Source organism: Coffea arabica, chromosome 2e (genome assembly GCF_036785885.1).
Source record: "Coffea arabica cultivar ET-39 chromosome 2e, Coffea Arabica ET-39 HiFi, whole genome shotgun sequence".
Taxonomy (NCBI): Eukaryota; Viridiplantae; Streptophyta; class Magnoliopsida; order Gentianales; family Rubiaceae; genus Coffea; species Coffea arabica.
The window spans coordinates 64,090,573-64,116,665 of record NC_092313.1 but is presented as its reverse complement, the minus strand read 5'-3'; the positions used below and the strand labels follow the sequence as shown (position 1 = coordinate 64,116,665).

Sequence of the window (26,093 nt, the reverse complement as noted above, 5' to 3'; positions counted from 1 at the left end):
ATGGAGTTTCAATCAGAAGATGAGGCATACAACTTCTACAATAGGTACGGATTAGTTGTTAGGTTTAATGTTCGGAAAGACTACTTGAACAAGGATAAAGACGGTGTAGTTACATTGAGAAGGTACACATGTTGCAAAGAAGGTTTCAAACGACGGTAAGAAGGAGATGTAAAACCAAAGAGAACTCGGGCTGAAACAAAAACCGGATGTGTGAAGCTAAAATTGGGATAATTTTGAACAGAGAAATAATGAAGTATCAGGTTCGAGATCTAGTAATCGAGCATAATCACACACTACGCATTTCAGAATGTGTTCATATGATGCGTTCGCAAAGAAAAGTAAGTATTTCTCAAGGAGCCCAAGCTGAGATTGCAAATGATGCAAGAATATTCTTGAAACAATTCCATGAAAAAGAGGCAGGTGGATTAGGCAATATTGGCTACACTCGTGATGACTTAGATCGCTATCTACGAACAAAAAGAGAGAGGGGATTAAAGTATGGTGAAACTGGTACAATGCTACGATACTTTGAAGAACTGGTGCATTATAGTTCACTATTCGTTATTTAGTTGTTACAAATTAATGTTTTACTTGTACACATTGGTTATTAAGGTGTACATATTAGTGATAGAATGTTCATCACATGTTATTTATTTTTGACATAGTAATATCACATTTTGTACATTTTTTTTACAGATTATTGATTTATTTGCTCACATTCATTTTTTAAATCGTACAAGTTACAATTATTTATCACCCATTGTTTAGTTTTGACATCGTGTTATTATTCTGGTACACGGTATATTTTAGTTGGTACACATTACGGCGATCTCTTGATTTAATAGCATTTACATGTTGTTGTTTTATGTGTACAAACTAATATATATGTTGTACACATTTATACATACCATGTACCACTGGTTACTTTGTTTTGAAATATCGTTATTGCATTTGAACACATGATTACACCTTTGGATAAAATTTTTTACAAATTATTAATTTATTTGTTCACATTCATTTTTTAAATCATACAAGTTACAATTATTTATCATCCGTTGTTTAGTTTTGACATCGTGTTATTATTCTGGTACACGGTGTATTTTAGTTGGTACACATTACGGCAGTCTCTTAATTTAATAGCATTTACATGTTGTTGTTTTATGTGTACAAACTGATATATATGTTGTACGCATTTATACATACCATGTACCACTGGTTACTTTGCTTTGAAACATCGTTATTGCATTTGGACACATGATTACATTTTCGGATAAAATTTTTTTACAGATTATTGATTTATTTGCTCATATTCATTTTTTAAATCATACAAATTACAATTATTTATCACCCATTGTTTAGTTTTGACATCGTGTTATTATTCTGGTACACGGTATATTTTAGTTGATACACATTACGGTAATCTCTTGATTTAATAGCATTTACATGTTGTTGTTTTATGTGTACAAACTGATATATATGTTGTACACATTTATACATATCATGTTCCAATGGTTATTTTGTATTGATATCATGTTATTATTCTGGTACACGGTGTATTTTATCTTGTACACACTACAAAAAGACCTTTGCAAATCCGTTGCATGGTTACTTTTCTGCGAGCTTTCAACCCAATACTTATTTGGCTTTGAAAACCTAGCACAGCATCACCATCCTGAAAATGATAGCAATGCAGCTTAAGTTCTCATTTTCATTCTCTTTCGGCATCTTCACTTATAATTTTGTGCTCAGGTCACGACGGTTTTAGATAGAGTTTAAGTTGATTTAATCTACTACTCGAAAAATTTAAAATTTAATGAACAAGACAACAACGGCAAAGGCAAAAGAAACTTTTCGAGCTTCTGGAAACCTTAAATTCAGCTTGCCCATCAACAGGCGAAAAAGCGAAATATTTTAGCATATCATGATTGCCAAAAGAAAAAAAAAACTTACAATTAGCTTGAACAGAATATAATGCAAAACTTAAACAGATTTTTTTTTTACAATTTCTCATCTTTTCCTTTCGTTCTTCTAATATTGCGGATTCTTTTGACTGATTACTAGATTTTCAATAATTTTGCAATTAAATAAATTAATTAAAATCAAAATTAAACCACAACAACTTAGGCAGAAAAGAATTGACATTAAAAATTGAAAAATTCAATCAACATAATTGAGAGAGGTAAAGAAAAACCCTAGTGAAAACGGAGACATTACAAGAGACATTATAGAGAAATTATTAGTTTGTTACAAGATAAAAATAAAAAAGCAGGAAGAAGACATTACGAACCTATAATTTCTAGTTAACAACGAAATTATTACTGATTACGAACTAGTAAGCAGAGACATTACTAGTTCGTAATCTAGTAACAATGAAATTACAGAGACATTACGAACCTCCTCAAAAGGTTTGTAAGCAGGAAGAAGACCCAAAAAATAAGTACTAAACTAACTAAGTTTGCAACCTAAAGAAGAAAAATAAAAAAGATAACTTTTTTACAAGCATAATTTCAACAATTTTGTCCTGCGCAACTGAGCTACCCAGCTCGAAATAAACAGAGCTCCAAAATTTCTTCAATCCATCCCACGAAAACTGATGTGAAACTTCAAGACTCACTAAAATAAGAAATTAACTAGAAAATCCCAGAAAATTTTGACCCCAATGAATTAAAAAAAATGTCAAAAAATGAAGAATATCAATGTTGCGGATAAACATTACAAGGGCAACATAGGTGCAGAGAGTGTAAAAGATCCCATCTTGCCTTGGATTATGCAATTTCTCCTCCTCCAAAAAACACCGTGGGTCTTTTTTAGGAGAAATTCAGGTAGTTATTTTAGAAATTAGCAGACAACGGGGAGTGAAATGGGAGTGATTTTGTGGAGTGAAATGGCAGTTCTTTCGTGGAGTGATTTTTTGCATTACCAGACAACGGGGAGAGGGTTTTGGAAATGAGGAAAGTGAAATGGGAATTTTTGATAAAAAGGAACTTTTCATTAATAATTTGGGCGGGATAAATTTGACACCGTTTGACGATGATGCTCCATCTGTTTCCAAAATTTTTATTTTTTTTATTTGCCACTCAATAAAACGACGCCATCTTATTCAGCTGATATAATTTGACGACGTGGCTTCGTTTTGTCCGTTGATGATGGCCCATTACATCTTAGCCATGAAAAGTTTGGGAGCGGTTGTCAGACAACCGCTCCGGCCCCTTGTCCGGTCTAGTGGGGACCAGGGGCCAGGCGGTTGCCAGGAACTTTTCATGGCAAAGATGTGATGGGCCCATCATCAACAGCCAAAAATATGGGGAACAAAATGGACATGAGTGTAGAGTATTGTAACTTTAATAGAAACTTGGCTTGTAACTCCGTGATGGCTGCCGTTAAGGTATGAAAAATTCAAAATCAAAATTTGAAAATCAACTTTTGGTAGGATTAGGCGGGCTTTAAAACTCTTCCAACTTAAAAGAGGTGGGAAGAAAATGGCGGTAGTGGGTTTTCTCTAAACACAATACATTGTCGTTGCAGCTCCTTATGTTCTCCTCCTCTCAACAAATTACTTCGCATAACATAGACATAAATCTTTGTCTTCTTCTCTTCCAACTCTTAAATAAACCCTATCAAAATGGGCATCTAGTCTGAGGTGTGCACAAGATAATTGTGAAGATCCGTTGCAGCAACAATACACGTCGATTTAACTTGTGGATGACTGAGATAGATATTCATCGAGTAACAAATCTATAGCCGAGACTTGTAAGCGGCCCATCTGAAATCCACTGCATGGTCAACTCTATCCAAGGTAAACGCTAATATTATAGGTAATTTGATTGTAATAAATGTGTTATCTAGTGAAGCATGATTTGAAAATTACAAGAGGTATGTTATTATCCGTTTACAGAGAACATACATATAGATGGTTAACTTGTATAATAAAGATCCCGTACAGAGTTTCAAAAAATAAATGAGGATGTGTACAAATAAAATAACATAAGAGTAAAAACAACTTAACAATGTGGCCAACTTAAATAACTACACAAACGGTATAAATGACAATGTATAGATTTTGAGAACTCTGTTGAACCTTATGCTATGTAAAAGTGTATTTTACATACATGCATTTGTTATATTACAAGTTGATATAAAGGGTGTACACATTGTTATAAAGTGTGTACATATGATTGTAAAGTATGTAAATACTGATATTATACACAAATTGGTTATAATATTTGTTTGAAATGTACATATTATATAGTGAAATATGCTTTGCAAAATATTAGAGTTATGTGATTACCTATTACAGAGAAGATACATATCCATAAAAATTATTTTACAAAATGTTGTAAAGTATGTACACGTCGTTATAAAGTATGTACATATGTGAATACAAATAATTAAGTGCTTATGATGTGAATAAGGAAATAAAAAACAAATATAATAGACATAATTTTTATAGAGAATATGAAAAATTACTTGAAATCACTTAAATAGGTATTTAAAAATAATAAGGTAATAAATCATATAACGAATCAGACCAGGTAATACCAAGATTTATAAGCTAATTATATGCTGTATGATAATATGCTACTAATTCACCTTGAGTTTGTCCTGAAAAACAATAGCAAAAAATGCTTTGGTCGAATACAACACAATGGAGGAAGCATTGTGTCCTAAGATCGGCATGGAGTTTCAGTCAGAAGATGAGACGTATAACTTCTACAATAGGTACGGATTAGTTGTTAGGTTCAATGTTCGGAAAGACTACTTGAACAAAGATAAAGACGGTGTAGTTACATCGAGAAGGTACACATGTTGCAAAGAAGGTTTCAAACGACGGTACGAAGGAGATGTAAAACCAAAGAGAACTAGGGCTGAAACAAAAATCGAATGTGAAGCTAAAATGGGGATAATTTTGAACAGAAAAACAATGAAGTATCAGGTTCGAGATTTGGTAATCGAGCATAATCACACACTACATATATCAGAATGTGCTCATATGATGCGTTCACAAAGAAAGTAAATATTTTTCAAGGAGCCCAAGCTGAGATTGCAAATGATGCAGGAATATCCTTGAAACAATCCCATGAACTCATGGGAAACGAGGCAGGTGGATTAGGCAATATTGGTTACACTCATGATGACTTAAAACGCTATCTACAAACAAAAAAAGAGAGGGGATTAAAGTATGGTGAAGCTGGTGCAATGCTACGATACTTTGAAGAACAAAAATTGGAGAATCTGTCATTCTTCCACGCTGAGCAGCTTGATTGTGAAGAACAAATTACAAATATGTTTTGGGCTGATGCATCAATGCTGATGGATTATCCCTATTTTGGGGATGTAGTTACATTTGACATCACATAAAAAACTAATAAGGAGTACAGACTATTGGGCGTATTTGTGGGATTCAATTAATTTAGACAATTGGTTATTTTTGGAGCAACCCTATTATATGATGAGACAATTGAATCATTCAAGTGGGTGTTTAGTACATTTATACAGGCAGTTTGTGGAAAGCACCTAAAAATCATCTTCACAGATCAGGATGTAGCCATGGCCGCTGCAATTTCAGCTGTTATGCCTTCAACATACTATGGTCTGTGCACTTTTCATATTAGAGTTAATTTCATGAAACACCTTGGAAACTATTACAAGGATGGTAGTAATCTCCCATATAGATTTACTAAATGTATGTATGAGATAGAAGATGAAAATGAGTTTATCATGGCCTGGGATGCAATGCTAAAAGAACACAAGGCCGAAACAAATGAATGGTTGCTTGGCATTTATGCGTATAGAAAGAAATGGGCAAAATACTTCATGAAAGGAGCTTGGACTGCAGGTATGCGTAGCAGCCAACTAATTGAGAGTCTAAATGCTTTCATAAAAAATTATCTGAAACTTGATCATGATTTGGTTCAATTCTTCAAACATTTTAATCGAGTAGTGGATGAAAAAAGATATAATGAACTAAGAGCAGAGTATCACAGTCGATAGAAGCTGCCAATGTTAGGATTGCAATAGACTCCCGTACTAATCCAGGCAGCTTCTATATACTCCCCATGCATGTTTGTTGCATTCTAGTATGAATGCGATCAATCCACTACAATGGTGATCTTGGATCAAAAGCATACTACAATGCATGTGGAATACAGTGTCAGTCAGTATGATGGAGGAAGGGAGAGAAGAGTGTCATTGAATCCAATAACTAAAGACATTACTTGTAGTTGTAATATTTTTAAGTAGGAAGGAATCCTATACTCACATGCTTTAAAAGTGTATGATATGGTTGGAACAAAGTTTATTCCTGATCAATATGTGACAAAGAGGTGGACAAAGACGGCAAGGTCCGGAGGCAGTGTCGATTACAAGGGTAGAGAAATATCATTAGGTCCGTCTCTCTCTATTTCCCATCGATATAGGCTAGTAGCACCCGAAATGGTAAGACTTGCTACGAGGGCTGCCATGTCAGAACCCGCTACAAAGTTAGTTAGTAGCGTAATGTCTGAATTGTTAAAAAGAGTCGAAATGCCATTTTGTGGAGAAATAGATGAAATAACACAGAATAGTGCATCAATGGATCTATGTGAGGAAATACAAGTGCAGAATGTAGCTGGCCACTTTGTGACTCCAACGGGCTTGAAGAAACAAAGTAGCAGAAAAACTAAGAAAGTATTGCATAGTTGGGTGGACAGGTTTCATAGGCAAAAGAAGAACTCTAGATTGTCTTAGGCAAGCACTCCTGAAATGGTTAGTACTGAATCTTTGATATGGACTTACATAACTATATCATTTCAATTGACTCTACTATCATAAGCCGACTCAGTTGTTGTATATTCTTCTCTTGTCAGTCATCATAATCCTATCAATCTATCCAAAGCCAAACATCAAGCAAATGTTTGTCATCAAATAATTCTGTGGTAGTAAGTAGCTATTTTTACACTTTACATAGTATGCATTATAGTTCACTGTTAGTTATTTAGTTGTTACAAATTAATGTTTTACTTATACACATTGGTTATTAAGATGTACATATTAGTGATAGGATGTCCACCACATGTTATTTATTTTTGACATAGTAATATCACATTTTGTACACATTAGTTGCTACACATTACGGCGATCTCTTGATTTAATAGCATTTACGTGTTATTGTCTTATATGTACAAACTGATATATATGTTGTACACATTGATTGATACCATGTACCACTGGTTACTTTGTTTTGAAATATCGTTATAGCATTTGGACACATGGTTACACCTTTGGATAAAATTTTTTGTCAAATTATTGTTTTATTTGCACACATTTATTTTTTGGAATCGTACAAGTTACAATTATTTATGAGTAATTGTTTAGATTTGACATCATGTTATTATTCTAGTACATGGTGTATTTTATCTTGTACACACTACAAAAAGACTTTTTCAAATCTTATGCATAGTTACTTGAATTTAAAGCATTGGTTATGTATTATATTTATAGTAGCCCATAAGTTTATAGTATAACTTTACAATGTATTCATTTAAAATGCTCACGCACAAACTGAATTTTGATTTTTTATAGATTACTTTCTGTTATTTTTTTTTTTACATATTGTTAATTCAGTTGAACACATTGTTATATATTACGTACACATTTGCATCTTAGTTTTCATACATCATAGCATCTTAAATTTTGGACACAATGTATATTTAATTTTGACATCTTATTATTTTGTTGTTATACACATTGTTAGTATGACGTTGCATCTAATGTAATGTGCTACTCATGATAACAGCCATTCAGTGAATCAAATTTTGGATCATCCCCAGTTATTCACTCAGATATGCAGTCTTGTAGGATGGTAAGTGAGTTTTCACACTTGTGTGGATAATCAAGATTTTGTTAAAATTTATAGTATCTTATTCAGTACAATATTGAAATCTAGTCTGGTGAACCTGTAATCACTTCTCAAATATTGGGTGTTAATAATATCCGTATTCAAGGTTGTAACAATCTCCCACTATTGATTCTTAACGATCCCGTGAGCAAGCCAAAGTACAACTCATTCACCGAATTCTTAATATTGAGTAATTGTTTAAATTTTTTTTTAAAGTTGTTGTTTAGAATTATTCTAACCTTGCTACAAGATTATTGGTAGGGCATGCTATTATGAACAATGAATATTTGATTTAAATAATTTAATAATTGTTTCAATGATTGCCAGACCCCCATTGTGGCTTCTGTGGAAAGGCCAAAAAGCAGTGCTCCCATACATATAAGCGACGAAGAAGTGGAACTACCTACAATATAAATGAAAATCTCCATCAAGTTTACAATATTTACCAATTTCAAAAGTCAATATTAGAATGATTATGGAATATGTATATAAAGATGATGTATCTGGTGACCCTTCGAAACTGGATTGGAACAATGTAAGACTAAAATCATGTGTTTGTCTTCTTTTTATATTAGATAGTAGTTTGAGAATTGCAAGTAATGTAGAATAGTTGAAGACCATTTACATCTCTTAAATTGATTACAACAATTCAAATATTAATCATGGTGTGCCAACCCTGTCTACCACAAACAAAAAATTATGATCACTAGTAGTAAAAACTTCATAACTAATGAACTTTGCTCCCAACAGTTACTCAAAAGGAGATAATTCTACACAACACAAGTACAAAATTACTGGGCATCTATGATGTTGGTTTGCACATAACTACAAATTACAAGATATTTGTCAATCATAAATTACAACTGATTTTTCTATCGGGGAAGGATATTTAACTTCTGAAGGATAGATTTGGCCTATTTGTTATGCTCAGTTGCAACCAACATAGAAGAATATTGCACTCGATACTTCCACATGTTATCCTATCCAAGCATTGAAATAATAAGTGACACATATACATAAGTCATCGTAAAAATACTATTTACCAAAAAAACTCTATAAATCAAAATAATATATATATACCTTCGTAATGCATATACCTAATCTTCCATTCCAGTGCTCAAGAAATTTCATTGTGAACACACCACAATCATAGCTGAAACACGATTTTTACATTGTGGTGAGTTGAAGTAATTGAACATACAAGTTTTACCTTACTATCATAATATTATAACTTAGTATACAATTATATTCCAAGAAAGAATATAAATAATGCATATTTACACTACATATACCTATTATGTGGAGACTGTTGAGGCACATCTGTGACTTGCAATATAAATTCCTTGAAATCCACCGACTTATCAAATTGTTTTGCCATTATTAATCCCAAGGTTCGCTTCTGCAGCATAAAAATATAATTTTAAAAATTACACTTTCACACTAGTTATTTAATAAAGGCATGGAACAGATGCATTAAATTTGCAACTTATAAATAGTATTTAGATTCCACCAGTCATCGTAGGATGTTAGTCTCTCGAACCCGTGACGAATCAACTCTTGAGTCAAGAAGATGAACAAGGCCTTGTGCAATATCAAATGAGTATACAAACCAGTGACTTTTGTTCAACACTGGAACAAGTATCTGAAGGATATGTCATGTGTTAGACTTTACAAATGCAATACGTTTGATATAAAGTAAAAGATATTTGTTTGAGGAGTTATAAGAGAATACTCACGATATCGGCATTTGCTAGACTTGAAGCATTATCTGTTCTTATTTTGAACCATTTGTTCAATTGTGAATATAGGTCATCATCAAGCATTTTCTCAAATCGATCTACTCATTGAATAGCAGCCTGTCCAAGAAATCAATGAAATTGGATCGAAAGTGATAGGATAGTTAGAAATTGCACGAGTAATACACACTATATATTAAACATTGGTACAAATTTTCTAACAAACTAACAATGAGTGAAACTGTATATGCATGGTGTTAGTTGGTGATAAAAAAACTTGGTCATTATACTTACAACAACACATGACTCGACAATATACCGCTTAACCTTCATCAATCTTTTACTCATATCCAAATTCAATAACCTTGCATACATAGTCAATGACCTAAAAGAGGAGTGAGTATAACAACAAAATTTTTTAGCATTCCAAAAGGTTAAACTATCTCCACAACTACAATAAGTAAATTAGTCAAATAAAAAAATTTTCCTTTCACTCATGGCTTACCCTATCTGATACCCAATGCTTCTCCAACAAGGATTGCATATCTTTCCGGTTAAGGCAAAATTCGAACATAGACACTAATATCTCACTACATTGAACATTTGAGTCAACAATGTTAAGTTGAATTATCAATGAATATGAATAAAAATAACATATAACTCCAAATATTATCGCACAAAAATGATTTTACCTCTCATCTCCCTCGTCTTGCCATGTGAAATTCGCAATCTTTCTTTGGCATTGTGTCAAAGTAGCCTGGATTTGGAGCTGATAATCAGTAGAGCTAATGAGGGTGTTGCGCCTTGTCGTCTGCAATGTCTTGTGCATTCGGCTATCTTCCGCATCTATATTAAGTCAAGAATAGCATATTTTTTGTAATGATTAATATCCATATCATTTACAAAGTGCAATAACAAATGAAAGATTAATTTCAACTACACCATATATAACTTGCCTTCGGACTTTCTTTTTTTATATCTAGACTGGCCTTTCCATTGTGTTGCAGCACATAGCAAATGTTGCTCGACTGCAGCTTCTGATGGAGAAGTTATGGCTGTGTCCAAGCAATGAACTTCTACAATTCTGCTATCCCCAACATGGGCTGCCACAACTGATGTGATGCTGTTGCAATTGCCATGCCATCATCTTTTTCTTCTTTATCTTCGGTTTCATTTGCCTCATCTTCACCAAAATCATCATTCCTATCCCTAGCACATTGTCTCGTCTTGGTTGTTTTCATATTCAGATTTGTCTGTATTAGACTCTATAACAACCTTTGTCTTCTCATCATGGATCATTCGCTTTTTAGCCTGTTTCCTTGTGGATCTAACAGCTGGCTAGGAAGATTATGGCATGGCACTACGTTGCGAGCAAAGTATATTTGATATATTCATTACACTTTGTTGACACTCGATTGCTATCCGCTCAGCATTTGCTGCTTTTGCATATCGAGTGGCTAGATGAACTTGAATATAAAAACTAAATGCAATTAATCCTCATATTGGTACAACTTGGGACATATTTGCATTCGTATTAGATTTAATTTGATATCTTACAGCAATTTCTCCATATCCATTATTCACCATCTAGCTAATCATATCCGCTGCAAGCTCAGTAGCTTCCTCTTCCTCATCTTCTTCTCTGTCCGTTTTGTTTGACCCTACCTTTGTATAAGAAAAAATATATTCTAAGTTTGACAAAGTAGTTAGCCGTATAATATAATGTCTTACTAATCCAAGGCCCACAAAATATCATTGTTTCAACAATACTTACTAGCTTTCCTTTGCCAAATTTTGCAAGACCATCCAATTCTAGTGTTTCTCTTTCCATTATATTGGCATCAGTTCATGCTTTTGCAATTGGGCAGGTCCTTTGAATACAATGATTGAGTATACTTACTTGATCATAATAATGTAGCTGCAAAATAATAACAACTTATCCTTATTAGATATAAGGTAAGATCATCCAATAATTGAGATTTCTTAACTTACCAGTAAAAATAAGATGCAACCTCCAACATTTTTTTGGGCATTGCTCTGCATATTCAACAATTTTTTACATAAATCAGCTCTAATGAACTTAGTCCAATTAAATTTAGCTATTTCCGAAGTTGATTGTAAACTCTCCCATAAATTGGCTTTAATTTCAGCTTGTGTTTTTGGAGCACGCAAGCACCCACATGCAAAAATAACAAACAACCTCTTGAATTCATCCCCGATCTCCACGGATATTAGCTCATCTACTATATCATGCCAATTATACTTCTTCTTCCTAGAATAATGTGGATCGCTTTCAATTACATCATCTCTAGTATCTTTAACTGGCACTGGCCCCTCACCAGGAATTTCAAGAGCCTTTACTATATCCTCTGATGTTACATGCAGCACACGTCCACTTTCAAGTTGTATATATGAGTGAGTTGGATTGAAATTATTCACCAACCACGTGCATATATCCTTTGGAAGGATGTGGCATTGGATCTCCAGTAATCCACCAAAGCCTATTTCTTTTATTGCAGCTATTTTCGCCCCATCAATACGACCCACAAACTTTAAGAATTTAGCTGGTGTGCACCTAAACCTGTATGCCTACAAAAAAAATATAACAATGTTGATAAAAATTAATAAATAACAGCCCAATAATTGCACTTGCGTTTTGAAACTTCTAAATCATTTAATTTATGCAAAATAAAATTCGATGCTACATCCTTACTTGTTTCGCTACATCACTCTCTATGCTTTCTCCCTTGTCCGCTGTAGATTGCTTGTAGATTTTCATCAGCTCCTTATATTTCTTCATATCTGCTTCATTCTTCCATACAAGTTTCTCCTTATCACTTAGTTTGTTCCATGCATTTCTAGCAGCTATGTTTAGCTTCTTCATTGTTAATGCCTTTCCTTTTGCTTTTTGCTTGCGTGCGAAGTCCATCCTAGCATGATTTAATATGATTAGATCCATCATATAGACTTTTGATTTTATCATGAGTTTTTTAACTAATGCAAAGCCCCAAATGTAGATAATAATCCTTCTAAAAAGCCATATTTACCTGTATGCAATGAAATCACTTGGTGGCTTAATCGGCTTTACTAGATTATTGTCACAATGTTCCTCAACCTGCTTGCATTTATCTTTTGTACGATTCATCTTCTTGGTTCACCGACGTCCCATAATGTATTCTTTCAAACTGCACCAAAATAAATGACATGACAAAAACATAAGAGATAATTTAAAAAACCTCCCCTGAGGTTTCTTCACAGAACTGTATTATCACACTTCTATTGTAAAGATGTACAAGAAATTTACATAGAGTTACAAAATGTTCAAAAAATGTTACACTATTTAGAGATAGTTGATCTAACAACTGTTCCTATCCCACTCCCTAATATTAAATAGTCATGGAGTTTCCAATGATGTTAACAACAACAATGGACATTATGCCATTGTCAAAATTGCAATTCCTAAGTAAACAATCAATTACCATCAATTGAATAATGAACATTATGCCATTACCTAATGAAAGGAACTCCTAGATAACCAGAAAATCATCAATTGAATAACCATACTTAGAGTTTGTTCTTTACCATGTACACTATACACAAGTGAAAGAACACTGTTTTTTTACCATGTTGTGGGTTTGTAAACTATAATAACTAATTTGTACAAGAAAAATATCAATTGATACAAACAACATAACAATATGTCATGCCAAATTTATTTTCCTAAACTCTCAATCCAAAATCATATAACAAATTAATAGCAATAACAGAAGAATTGCTGCTTAACTGTGAATATTGACAGTTATTGCATTCTCAGAATAGGTAGAGAAAAAAAGCAAGCAACTAATAAACTCTTTTGTCACCTTTCACATTATGTTCTTATACTCCCTATAAGAATTTCTTTTATATGCATTGAAATTTCTATTGTCCAAACAAATCGACAAATTGTAAGTCCAATTGCACCACTTGTAACTTAACCCTAACTATCAATCAATTTTGTGATTTCAAATAAGAGACATTCATGGTCACCTATATTCCATTCATGCCCAATTAACTAAGTATTCCATCACAAAATTTTAACTTTCATGTGAACAAAATATGATAATGAGAAACTTGTGTAGGATGAAATTTTCAACAAAAGAAAGAATATCTGTTCAACTGTGACTATTGACAGTCATCGTATTCTCAAAATAGGCAAAGAAAAGAAGTAAGCAACTAATAAAATCTTTTTTCACTTTTCACATGATTCTCTTATACTTACCACAAGAATTTCTTTTGTATGCATTGAAATTTCTGTTGTCCTAATAAAGCAATAAATTGTAAACCTAATTAAACTCCATGTAACTTAACCCGAACTACTAGTCATCTTTTTTTCAAATAACAGACATTCACTAAACTTATGTCCAAATCATGCCCAATTCATTGGGCATTCCATCTTTCTTTCTTTTTATTACTCAAAATTCCATATTAAATAGTGTGTATATTGTCTAAATAGTGTTTAGTTCATAGCTCGGTACATCTGACAAAAGATAAATTTGTTCGATCATTTCAACAAAATAGAGTTTCTTACCTCTATTAAATCTGAAATCTCCAACTATTGCAACACCCCAAGGCCTTGGATTATGCAGTTTCTCCCCCTCCAAAAAACACCGTGGATCTTCTCTAGGAGAAATTCAGGCAGTTGTTCATCCACCAGATAAGCATCCAGCTAAGATCCAAGGAGGTTTTTTGGAGTTGTCCTCTCTACCATCTCAAAGCAGTGTCGGTCTTGTGGAGTGATTTTGGCAATTAGCAAACAACGGGGAAAGGGTTTGGGAAATGGGGAAAGTGATAAAAGGAACTTTTCATTAATAATTTGGGCGGGATAAATTTGTACTATGCATACGCCGTTTGACGATAATGCTCCATCCGCTTCCATAATTTTTATTTTTTTAATTGGTACTCAATAAATCGATGCCGTTGTCTTTAGCTCATTTCACTTTGCGACGTGGCTTCGTTTTGTGCATTGAAATTAGCTCATCCAATTTGGGCCGTCAAAAGTTTCTGAAACGGTGGCCTGGTAACCGTCCTGGCCCCTGGTCTGTCTAGTGGATCCGAGTATAAGAGGTAACAATCCGGTCGCACACCACAAGCTGAAGTCGTAGCATGACTCTTGCACGCTTTTCTATGTTTTATTATTTTAATCTCAAACTTTAAACACATATCTTTTACATTATACATGCAAATCAAGTATATAATATGTCATCGGAAACCTTATTTAACATACTTTCAAATGAGATTCATATTTACACATTTTTGGATAACATATCAATGCAAAAATTTGGTTTAAAGAAATGAACTTAACTTGCAACTTGGAAAAAATATAGGGATAATTTAAAAAAAAACTCCCTCGACGTATGTAACAATTTCACTTAGCATTTCTAAGTTTTAAAAAATATCACTTATCTCCATTATTTTTAACTTTTTGTAATGTTGTCAGCCCATTTCAAAATATATTATTAAAAAATTCATTTGTGGATAGAGAATATATTTTCATTCCAATATTGCCCTTCTTATGAACCATTTTGTTTACATAACAAATACAGTTAATCTATTAATTTTTTATCACTTGGCCAATGTGATTTTTTAAGGAATTATAAAGTATTAACAAGATTGAAAGAAAGGCCTATTAATAATTTTCATGTCATTAGTCTACACAAGAAATACGATAAAAATTTAAAATTCTAAATCAATTTTAAAAAATTGGCCGAGAATTTTATAATGAAGATAATAACATTTTGCACTTTGAGAATATCTCTGGTGAGTTTTAAAATTTATAGGTAAGAATTTTATCTTATTCAATTTTTCAAGCCATTGATCCGGTCAAAGAATTAGAAAACTCAAAAAATTTGTACACAATTCATAAACCCTTAATTTCATCCATAAATACTTTTGAATTAAAAAATAAAATTTTGTCTTTGACAAAACCTCAAATGAGTTTGTGAACATAAACATTTTGTCTTTTTAATCATTTACAAGCCATCAATCCAGAAAAGAAAATTAGAAAATTTTTAAAAAGTTAAAAATTCGAAAAAATCCTCAAATTGACCAAAAACAGTTTACAATAAAGGAGTAATCTTTTTTGGTCTTGAAAAATCTTTGAATATATTATTCAAATAATATTTTTGTATGTTAAAATATCCACTATTATGTTATGCCCATCAAATTTATATATTTGAATAGTTTGTCTTTATTTTAACCTTTTATTACATGCTTATAAATTTGGAAAAAATGTAAGACAACAAAGGGCACTTTTGGAATGAAAACATCTCCTCTATACAACAAATGAGTTCTTAAAATGTATGTTTTGAAATAGGTTGACAAATATTACTATAAAAAGTTAAAAGTAAGGGAGATAAATTGTGACGACCCCACCTTCCCCTAAGACGAACCAGAGGGTTTAGCGAGTCGCTTGCCCAACTCGCGCCAGAACTCGAAGTCAAAAGCAAATAAAAGCTAAAAGTACCAAGTATTCACATTATATACATTGGCAAAAGAGTTCTATTTACATCCTCAAAAGTAACTACCCATACCATTACATCCTTATGATTATAACCAAAACCAAAGAGTAGACCTTAAGAAGGGTCCTTACACGGATCACTATAATAGGGGAAAACATATTAACTATTCGGTTATTACAAACAAAACCCAACTATACTAGTGATGGTGCCAAAATTTCCCGCGTCGGCCCCTGCTAAGGAAAACAAAAGAAAAGAAAAGGGGGTAAGCTATAAGTTTAGTGACTAACTAGGGGTAAAAATGTAATTTTTACATGTCAACACTTGCACAGTGAGAGCAAAGCAAAAGCAGAAAAGTAACACCACATGGTAAGGATACGGGTGGCTCCCAAGCCAACTCATTTGTCGAGCTTGATCACTGGTTGACCCTTGAGATCCTGAGCCACACAGCTCGCTTCTCTTAAAGGATCCCACATAGCGAGACCATGAGTCTCAGCTCAAGTCACGAGCAATAAATGCTCTAAAATATTATCAAGCAATAAATGCTCTAAAATCGTAGTTCAAGCAATAAATGCTCCCAAATTGCGTCACAAGCAATAAATGCTCCGTAAATGTTTCACAAGCAATAAATGCTCCATAACAAATCACAAAATCATATTTCACAGGTATCAATAGCAACTAATGGGGTTTAGATCGAGTGCGATAAAGTATACTTTCGCCTAAGTGCCCATTTTTCATAGTAAACTCATATTAGTATTGAGTTACACAGAAACCCTGATTACTCACCTAAAAAGCAAGTATAACGAGAGAAAATACGGAAATAAATTCAAGTCGTCAGCTAGTGGGCCCCACCGGCTCCGTCTAGCCCGTCACCACCTGTAGCAGAAGGTTGAGCCATATTATTACACAAACAACTACTAAAGTGCGTAAATTAAGTAAAACGGCAAAATTGGCACATGCATGTGCGGAATCGGCAAATGGAAATGGAAACGGCCGGCAAACGGAAATGGGCATAGTTACTGTCCCAAACTGTTTTGACCATAAGTTGGGCTAGGAATGTCGGATTAAAGTGTATGAGATACCGTTTCGAAGCTAAAAGAAAAGGCTACAACTTTTGTGAAGACACCTAATTCCGGATCTGAACAGAAATAGGTCGAAAGTATGGAAAACAGTGCCAGAAGTTCGCACTTTAGGGTGACGGACAGGGTATGTTTGCCGGACCATAACTCACAGCTCACAAACCCAAATCAAGAAATTCCAAAGGCATTGGAAAGATAAGACATAAATATAAAACTTTTATGTTATGGCCAAGACCTGGATCAACTCATAACAGAACAAAAAATGAGTGCCAAATTACCTGTCAGAACTGTCCAGTGTTCAAGGCAGTTCTGACTCACAATCTTGTTTTGGCTATAACGGGAGCTACGTAGCTCGGATTTGGACGCACTTTATGCCATTTTGGATCTGAAACAAAGCTCTACATTTCTCATGAAGACACCAACACCCAGTTCCATCGTTATCCATGCGAACTGAGCATGGTCAGAAGCTAATTTACAAAATGTGACCAAACCAGAATTTGAAAGCTGAGTGAGGGTTTTGGCTATAACTCAGCCTACACACCTCCATTTGACCTGAAATTTTTCAGGAATAACAAGGACTTAAGAAGCTACAACTTTCGTGTTTTGAGCGGCTTCCAAATCAGCACGCAGCATGAATAAAAACAGAGCCCAATTCGGATTTGTGGACTGCCCTGTTTCCAGTTTTGCCGGTTTTGTGTATTGCAACCGTGTGATCCGTTTCTCTAATTCTTATACAAGTCTTCTAACCAATTTCATACCAAATAATATTACATATATCAGATTCTAAAAGACCTAACAGTGGTCCGAAATTTGTTCCGCAAATTATCATAAAATTACCAGATACTAACCACCATTTAGATTCCAATTCCACTAGTTCTTTACTAACCAACCAAGGATATCAAGGATTCCATTTACAAGCTCAAAACCAACCAAATCAACTTAATAGCTCATGAGACCAAAAGCCCTAATTCTACATAGCTCAACCGAAATTTAAGCAACCAGAAATCAACAACATAAACCATTAAACCACACCATAAACACCATACAAACCATACAAGTTCATATCCTCAACAAGAAACATCACTTTCATGGCTTCACAACTCAAGCACCCAACTTTACCTTTCAAAGAGAGATGATTTACCTTTCAAATAAGCTTTGTGGATGATCAAACCACACCAATCAAGTTCCAAAGTTGTTGTTCTAGGCTCCAAGCTCAAGATTAATGGTGAAACTTGAAAAATTGTGGAAGAAATCTCCCCCCTCTCTTGCTCTCTCACTCTCTCGGCCTTCCCTCTCTCTCTCTCTTTAGTTTTTTATTTGGTTTATGTCTTGTGTTCTCTTGGATGTTCTAGAATTAATACTTAGTCAAGACCATTAGTAGATATTTTCCACCAACCAATCACATAAAAGATGATTATTCACTTCCTAGTCCTTGCAACTTCCTTTTTGTTTTCTCACACTCTTGCCCACAAATTTTTGGAACTCTTGCACTTAACTCCATAGGATACAACTTATTCTAATCCAAAATACTTTGCCACACTTAATCATTTCACTAATCACCTTATTATCTTAATCACCCATCCTTAATTATTCCTTATTCCACATAAAAGCAACTAAACCACAATCTTTTTACATTAGCTAGATTAAGGGTTTTAAACCCAACTTATGGTTGTTCAATTAGCAAAACACTAGGGAATTTACTAGTGTAAGACTTTTTAGCTTTCTAATCCTACTTAACTTTTATAAAAGAAATCGAATCCGGTATCTACTCATACGAAAACATACATTAGCATGCATAATATTTACTACCACATAAACTTATGATTAATACGTAAACTAGGGTTTTGTGTAAAAATATCAAAGGTGTAAATCCATTAGGGTTTTAATAAAATTCCAAATTAAGGTTTTTCGATTCTAAAAAGCAAAATCACATGTAAAGAATTACCATCATCCTTAAAATCAAATTTTATAGCAAAATTTAGCACTAATATTCCTTATTCAAAATTAAGGATGAATCGGGATCTCACATAAATGATACTTTTCAGAGTTAAAAGGTGCTAAGTAAAATTATTAGAAACCTCAAAGGAGGTTTCTGAAATTATCTCAAAAAATATGTCACATTAATTAATATGTGGTAGTTGCATTTCTATTTTTTTGGTTTTCAAGTGTATACATATTATACATTATTCATAAAATTGTGCTCATCAATTAAAAATTGAAATTACAAGCTCAAGAAAAGGATGTATATATATGCAATTGCAGGTATATTTTAAAGATCGATTGATGTACCTTGTAGAGTTGGAACTTCAAATTTAGGCCTTCCTATTGTTGTATGTTTTTCCTCACCATGCAATTTTCATATTTTGTTAAAAAAATAACAATTATTCTCAAATTTTGTTGCAAAATGAGTAAAAATGTGACAAAAAAATTAACATTGTAAATCACTATCAGAATGAGTAAAACTGTGACAAAATTAAACATTTTGTGGCAGATTAGCCGTAGAGTCGGTGGGCAAGCCAAACAATATGTCATCAAGGACGTTGCTCCAGAGAATGGCTCACAATCCCGCCCAAGTAGAGGAAAGTCAATGAAACAATGGAAACCGATAATTGACTTTAGGAACCTCTTGACACAGGATAGAGATGTTCCATTTTTTTTATCTTCTTTCATTTAGTTGTTGTACCATTATGTATTTTTAGGTGGTTATGAATAAGTGTATATATACAATTTAGTAAAGTTCACCATTACGTTGGAGGAAAATACTGACTTCACCTAAATTAGTCATTTAGTACAAGTTCAAAATGTTTAATGCCCTCTTTGTAATATCCCACATCGGAAGCCAAGAGCAGAAATGATATAAATATAACCTTTGACCCATGGGCTACTAAATAACTTGGATTTACTATTTTCAACTTCGTGATTTCATCTCAAAAGTTAATTAGACCAATCTCAGGATTTGGGACGTTACAAATGATATCAGAGCAAGCCTCGTGTGGTCTCTGCATGTCGGGTGAGACTAGGACCAAGTACCCTTGAGGTTTCAACTACACAAGGGAGAGCAAGGAGACAAGTGTTGTGCCAGAAAAAGTACTTCGTTCGATAGGGATCACATCTAGATCCTATTGGATTAAGTGCCATATTGGATGGGAGTTACCTTTAGACCCTGTATGAGCCATGTCTAAAGTCCATTCACAATAGAGTGGATAGTTTGGATTAGAGTTTGTGTTATTTTGGATTGTGATTAGATTTTGCGAGTATGCTAAGTGCTTAAGAGGGATGAGTGTGATATCCATCAACGGAAGTCAAGAGCAGAAATTATGAATATAACCTTGGACCCATGGGCTATTGAATAACTCGGGTTAACTATTTTGAACTCATGATTGCAATTCAAAATTTATTTAGGCTAGCTTGTGGACCTAGGGCATTACACTCTTGTTTATGCATGCGATTTACAATTGACCTTTTCACTAAAAATATATTATGAAGTTAGCTTAATTACTCATGTCAAAGAGTACCTTGTTGCATTTTACAATTATCTTATCTTCTTTTTGTTAGTTATACCATTTAGTTTCTTTTAGTAGATATGAATATTACTATGCCATACAGTCTATAAAATATATCACTATATTGAAGAAGGGCACCAACTGCGTTGATATGATTTATTCCCCAACTAATGAAAAAAAGTATTAAAAGTTTCTTGATTATGCATATGGTTGACCTTCTTACATTAAATCTATTATGGTATTAAGTCAGTTACTCATGAAAAAGAACGTGTTATTAAATTTCACACTCATCATATCCTCTTTCTTTTAATTATTGTAACAATTAGTAACTTTTAGTAAATATTACTATTAGTTCGACATACAATATAATAAAATACACCACTATGTTAAATAAGAACATCAACTTAGTTGATATGAATTGCACCCCATATTTGGGAGCAATTTAGTAAGAGTTTAAAGTTTTATGAAACTTGGTTATGCATCTAATTGACCTTTTCATATCAAATATGTTTGAAGTTGAGTTAGTTAATCATGCAAAAGAGTACCTTGTTGCATGTCTCATTTTTCTTATCTTCTTTCTTTTAGTTGTTGTATCAGTTAGTGTCACTTGACAGATATGAATAATAGTACACCGTACAGTATAGTAAAGTACACTATTATATTGGAACAATTAATATCAACTAATTCAGTGCTCCTTTCTAACATAGTGGCGTATTCTATTAGATTGTATGATGTACAAATATTCATATCCACCAGAATCACTACAAGAAAATTGTTCATTAGTGACAACACAAAGTTATCACAAAACATACAAATATCGTCACAAATACCTTTTATTGACGACTTTTTGATCGTCACAAAGTCGTCACTAAATCCCCGTCGGTAAAAGTAAACAGTGACGACCTAAAATGTCGTCACTAAATAGTTCTCATTAGTGACGACTTTAAGTAGAGCATTTTTGACAAAAGATCAAGTCGTCAATAAAACACTTCCAGATTGTCGTCACTAATGACAACTATTTAGTGACGACCTGTCGTCACTAAATAGTTGTCATTAGTGACAACAATCCGGAAGTGTTTTATTGACGAATTGACCTTTTGTCAAAAATGCTCTACTTAAAGTCGTCACTAAAAAGCACCGAAAGCCATTGTATATAACTATTTTACTGACAACAATTGTCGTCACAAATTTAGCTTAGATTTAGTGACAGTCTCTGTTGTGACAAGGAGTTTTTATTTTCTATTTTGTGACAACTTTTTTTGTCATTAGATAATTTCTCAATAGCTTAATAGTCATAATTTGACCTGTAATCATTGCTAAATCATTGATTTTAAACAAACCATACAAATAAATATGAACGATTGATAACCAAAAGTATTTGCATTAGATTACATGGTAATAATATAGCATTCTCAAATGCCAAATTCAAGTGTACATTACCCAACTAATGCCTACAAAAATAACATTTGTCCAAAATATCACTTGTACATAAGGTACATTTACAAAAGCAATCACAGTTTAAGAAATTGAAGAACATCTAAATGAACCACTCCATGAGCAAAAGGCAATTTTGTCTTCAACATTCTTCAACCATAACCATAGATATCTTCCAAAAGCTAGTATGAATAGCATTTATCTGTCATAAAAGAGTAAAAGAAGTAGGTAAGAGGAGGAGTATAATAATAAAGAACAAGTAATGAGACTTAGATTATTAAGACAAAAATTACAATTCATTAAGAACCTCATATAATTTGGGCCCACATATTACAGCACCAGCAAGAAGTTAGAAATGAGACTTAGTAATGAGACTTAGTTGTTTCACTCGAATAACGAAGAGGAGGCAATTGCATTCTGCGAGTCTTCATCCGTTGAAAACGCTGCAATATTTGCTCAATATTTGAAAACGCTACAATTATGGTCTAAATTCCAGAATTAATCTGTCCAAAAAACCACATAAAATATGCAAACAGAGGACTAAGCTTAAAAGAGTGAAATTAGTTTGATTTTTCCAGATTTTGGGCCACGGTGAACAAAGGGAGACTTGGGGGGCCAGAGTGCAATTTTAGAAAGTTATTTTTGCAAAGCACATTTCTACAATCTGTTCATGCAAGGCTACGGTGAGAATTTATGCAACATCAACCTGCTACCTTCTCTAGTTCACTATCAATTCGAATATGTCACTCACAAACATCAGCTTTTTGAATCAAACAATCGCAAGACACACTCCTAATCACCACCCAAGCCAAATATTACCCTTTTGTTGCAAGATCAAATCAGAAAATCTGGTTTGGTGACAGCTAGCAAAAACAAAGGGGTAGCAGTGGTTTTCAAAATAACAAAACAAAAATGCAGCGAAAATGTTTAACTCTTGTTTGAAGTGCCGAACCAAAACATTCAAGAAAACATGCTAAAGATCAGATCTTGAATTTGAACAAAATACTAAACATGCTAATCCAACACCACTTATCTAATCCACCTTTTCAATATAAGACCAATCAGCAGGTTGGATGGCTGAAACTTGGTGAGCAATTGCAGAAAAAAGAAAACAGCAAAGAGGACTGCAAAAATTTTATTCTGCTGCAGATTTGATGCTCATCAAAATGCAACCAAAATGGCTTAGAGCTCTGCCATAACTTCAAACAAACTCACAAGATAAAAATCTTAGGCACAACCATAATCTTGCAATAAAAACTCAGTATTCACAGCAAAACAGCCTCGCAGATCATCGGATGAAGGAAACTAACAGCTTTCATTCAAAAATGGCAGAAATGAAACAACAATAGCCAAACTGAAAAACATATTCTACTAAAGGGAAATTGATACGGGTCAACTTATTCACATGCTAAGTGTAGAATCCTTTGAAAAGAACATACAAAGCCATGAGAAACTTTTCTTTTGAGCAACAAATATTCTCTGCAATAATTTTATTCCCAACCGTGGCTTTCTTCTAATTCATCATTTCAAATCTATTGCACAACCACAAGGGAAAAGCAGGGAGCTACAGCATACCATCAAAACCCAACCTCTTGCATAATTGCCAAAAACGTCAACTACCCAACTCTAGTAAACAAAATTTCTGGGATAAGAACACGCAAAATGCAAGCAAAATCGTCTTCAAGCAAGACTGTCGGTTAGGTATTTCGTCAAACACCACATGAGCATAAGAAATTTTAGCTAATCTCTCGCTCAATTGATGTAAAGCAGCACCCAAAATTATCAGAAATCCCAAGAAAATCCAACCAAATCAACACATAAAACACGTATAATCATAAAATTATGGGCCATCAACAGGGGAAACGCAACAACCAAGTCATGGCAGACCCATTTGAAAAACTTTCCAAAACTTGTGATCAAGGAAAAAAAATGAAATACAAATGAAAGGGATAACTTACGGTGGACTGCTAGCGGCGGTGCTCTTCTGGCAGCAGGACTGGAGGCAGTCGGGGATGGCGGTGTCCTTGAGATCGACTGAGATAGGCAGAGTAAGCCTTAGCGTTTGATTATAGGGGGTTTTCCGGCGGCTTGGGGGGGGGCTTAAGCCCCCACCAGCCCCCCCTTAAATCCGTGGCTGATTGCACAACCACAAGGGAAAAGCAGGGATCTACAGCATGCCATCTTAGCAAAAACAAAACCCAACCTCTAGGATAATTACCAAAAACTTCAACTACCCAACTCTGGTAAACAAAATTTCTGGGATAAGAACAACGCAAAACGCAAGCAAAAATCATCTTCAAAGCAGGACTTTCGGTTAGGCATTTCGTCGAACAGCAAATAGGCACTAAAATTTCACCGACTTTTTTTGCTCAATTAAGGTCATTTTCAGCCCCAAAAGTTTGCCAGAAACACAGCAAACAGTCCAATTAACACATATAGCATGCGTATTAAAAAATCATGAACAAACAACCGAAAATTGCAACCAAACACAGTCACGGCAGCCTGTTTCAAAGGCTTGAACAAAACTGAAGTTTTAAAGAAGAAAAGACAGCTTACCGTGCTCTTGCTTGATGAAAATTGGCCGGTGATGATGGTGGATTCGGTGAAGTGGCGGCGCTGGCGGTGGTCGACGGCAGTGGTGATTCTGGTTCTTACTCTCCTCTGCCTCCGTTTTGATTTTTCCCTAGCCCGAAGCTTCTTTCTTCCTCTTGTTCTGGTTCCTGCTCTTGTCTTCCTCTCAGAAACTCCCCGAAGTTCTCCCTTTCACTTTCGCGTCTCCCTTTTCTCTAACCCTAGCAGTCCATTTTCCTCTTAGTTTTCTGCTTTGTTCCGCCGCCCGTTGTCTTTCCTTTGCTTTGTTCTTTTTAGCCCAAACCTCTCTCGGCCTTCTCTGTTTTTCCCCACCGAAGCCCCCCTCTCGGTTCTCTCCTTTTTCTTCTCCTTGTTCTCAGCCCCTCTGTTTTCCCCTTGCGTTTTTGCTCTTTTTTCCTCCTCTGCCCGTCAGCCGCCACCCTCTTTTCCTTTTCTCTGTTTTTTGTTTTCGTTGAGCTTCCCTCTCCGTCCTTTTCCCTTCACTCAGCCGAAGCCTCTCCTCAGCCTTCAGCCGCTAAACTTCCCATTTTTTCCTTTCAATCTTTCTCTTTCTTTTTCTTTAGCCTCCGATGAAGCACCTCCTTTTTTTCCTTTTCGTTTTCCACGGTTCCTTTTCATCCGCCACCCCCTTGGTTTTTCTTTTACTCTATTTTTTCCAGCCGTCCTCCCCTCCCGGTTCTCTCCTTTCTTTTTTCTCTTTTCGGCCACCAACCAGGGTCCCCCCCTACTCAGCCGCCAAACCCTCCTCTTTGTCTTGCCTTTTTTTTCAAGCCCCGTTGCCCTTTTCTTCTCTTTCTTTTCCTTTTCAAAATATCTATCCTACAAGTGTCTAGAGACCTCACCATCTAGGTGAGGTGAGGTGTTGTCAAATGCAAAAAGGGACACTTGTCTCTATCCATGATCCCCATTTGTCATTTTTTTTTTTTGCTTTTTCTTTTTCTCTTTTTTTTTAGTACGAGACAAAAATAAATAATAAAATAAAATGAATTAGAACAAAATAAAATAAAATAAAATAAAAATAAAAATAAAAGCCCTAGAATTGAAACAAATAAACCTATTAAATTAATTAAACAAAATAAAATTAAAAAAACAAAAATTTGGTGTCTACACATAGTTTCAATAAAAATAATCATTTTCCCAACATTTGAGACCAATCATCATGTTTTTTTTTTATTTTTAATTTGGTTTGAAGCATAGATTTTATTGCTATAGTATTATTCTTTATTTTTTAGTACAAAAACACAAATTTTCGTCAATATAGGTGGCAAAATTTGTTAATTACATATAAGTGAAAATATACTTTTATAATTTGCAAATATTTTAGCCCTGCAATTTTTTATAATTGCAGCACTAAAGTACATCATTAATTGAAAATAACG

At 34.1% G+C, this 26,093-nt stretch overlaps 3 protein-coding genes and 2 long non-coding RNA genes across 5 annotated transcripts; 2 read left to right on the top strand and 3 right to left on the bottom strand.

Annotated features, from left to right (window-relative positions):
- LOC140036396 (protein FAR1-RELATED SEQUENCE 5-like) lies at window positions 1–569 on the top strand. Its single transcript, XM_072077785.1, has 2 exons — window positions 1–122; window positions 242–569. Exons 1-2 carry the CDS (start codon window positions 1–3, stop codon window positions 567–569), a joined length of 450 nt encoding a protein of 149 aa, XP_071933886.1.
- Window positions 570–4,645: 4,076 nt separating this feature from the next.
- LOC140036395 (protein FAR1-RELATED SEQUENCE 5-like) lies at window positions 4,646–8,290 on the top strand. The gene is made up of 7 exons (XM_072077784.1): window positions 4,646–4,945; window positions 5,008–5,334; window positions 5,497–5,836; window positions 6,272–6,666; window positions 7,775–7,840; window positions 7,925–8,020; window positions 8,204–8,290. Exons 1-7 carry the CDS (start codon window positions 4,646–4,648, stop codon window positions 8,288–8,290), a joined length of 1,611 nt encoding a protein of 536 aa, XP_071933885.1.
- A 2,722-nt stretch (window positions 8,291–11,012) lies between these two features.
- Window positions 11,013–14,622, bottom strand: LOC140037333 (uncharacterized). Its single transcript, XM_072081466.1, has 5 exons — window positions 14,180–14,622; window positions 12,660–12,797; window positions 12,326–12,542; window positions 11,387–12,201; window positions 11,013–11,277 (listed from the first exon to the last, which is right to left on the bottom strand). Exons 2-4 carry the CDS (start codon window positions 12,755–12,757, stop codon window positions 11,596–11,598), a joined length of 921 nt encoding a protein of 306 aa, XP_071937567.1. The 5' UTR covers window positions 12,758–12,797; window positions 14,180–14,622; the 3' UTR covers window positions 11,013–11,277; window positions 11,387–11,595.
- A 1,465-nt stretch (window positions 14,623–16,087) lies between these two features.
- LOC140037332 (uncharacterized) lies at window positions 16,088–18,495 on the bottom strand. The gene is made up of 3 exons (XR_011841259.1): window positions 18,327–18,495; window positions 16,893–16,982; window positions 16,088–16,339 (listed from the first exon to the last, which is right to left on the bottom strand). It is a non-coding gene; the product is annotated as an uncharacterized lncRNA (long non-coding RNA).
- A 3,554-nt stretch (window positions 18,496–22,049) lies between these two features.
- On the bottom strand, window positions 22,050–25,499 carry LOC113732649 (uncharacterized). Its single transcript, XR_011840879.1, has 3 exons — window positions 24,679–25,499; window positions 24,081–24,156; window positions 22,050–22,324 (listed from the first exon to the last, which is right to left on the bottom strand). It is a non-coding gene; the product is annotated as an uncharacterized lncRNA (long non-coding RNA).
- Between the last annotated feature and the right edge of the window lie 594 nt (window positions 25,500–26,093).

Bases quoted from the DNA above. Each gene is read 5' to 3' on its own strand.
- LOC140036396 (XM_072077785.1), top strand. From the start codon at position 1: ATGGAGTTTCAATCAGAAGATGAGGCATACAACTTCTACAATAGGTAC. The intron at 123-241 runs GTACACATGTTG...AATTTTGAACAG, and splicing joins GGTGTAGTTACATTGAGAAG to AGAAATAATGAAGTATCAGG.
- LOC140036395 (XM_072077784.1), top strand. From the start codon at position 4,646: ATGGAGGAAGCATTGTGTCCTAAGATCGGCATGGAGTTTCAGTCAGAA. The intron at 5,335-5,496 runs GTAGTTACATTT...ACATTTATACAG, and splicing joins ATTATCCCTATTTTGGGGAT to GCAGTTTGTGGAAAGCACCT. The intron at 6,667-7,774 runs GTATTGCATAGT...TCATGATAACAG, and splicing joins GTAGCAGAAAAACTAAGAAA to CCATTCAGTGAATCAAATTT.
- LOC140037333 (XM_072081466.1), bottom strand. From the start codon at position 12,757: ATGAATCGTACAAAAGATAAATGCAAGCAGGTTGAGGAACATTGTGAC. The intron at 12,543-12,659 runs GTAAATATGGCT...AAATCATGCTAG, and splicing joins AGTGATTTCATTGCATACAG to GATGGACTTCGCACGCAAGC. The intron at 12,202-12,325 runs GTAAGGATGTAG...TTTTTTTTGTAG, and splicing joins AGAGTGATGTAGCGAAACAA to GCATACAGGTTTAGGTGCAC.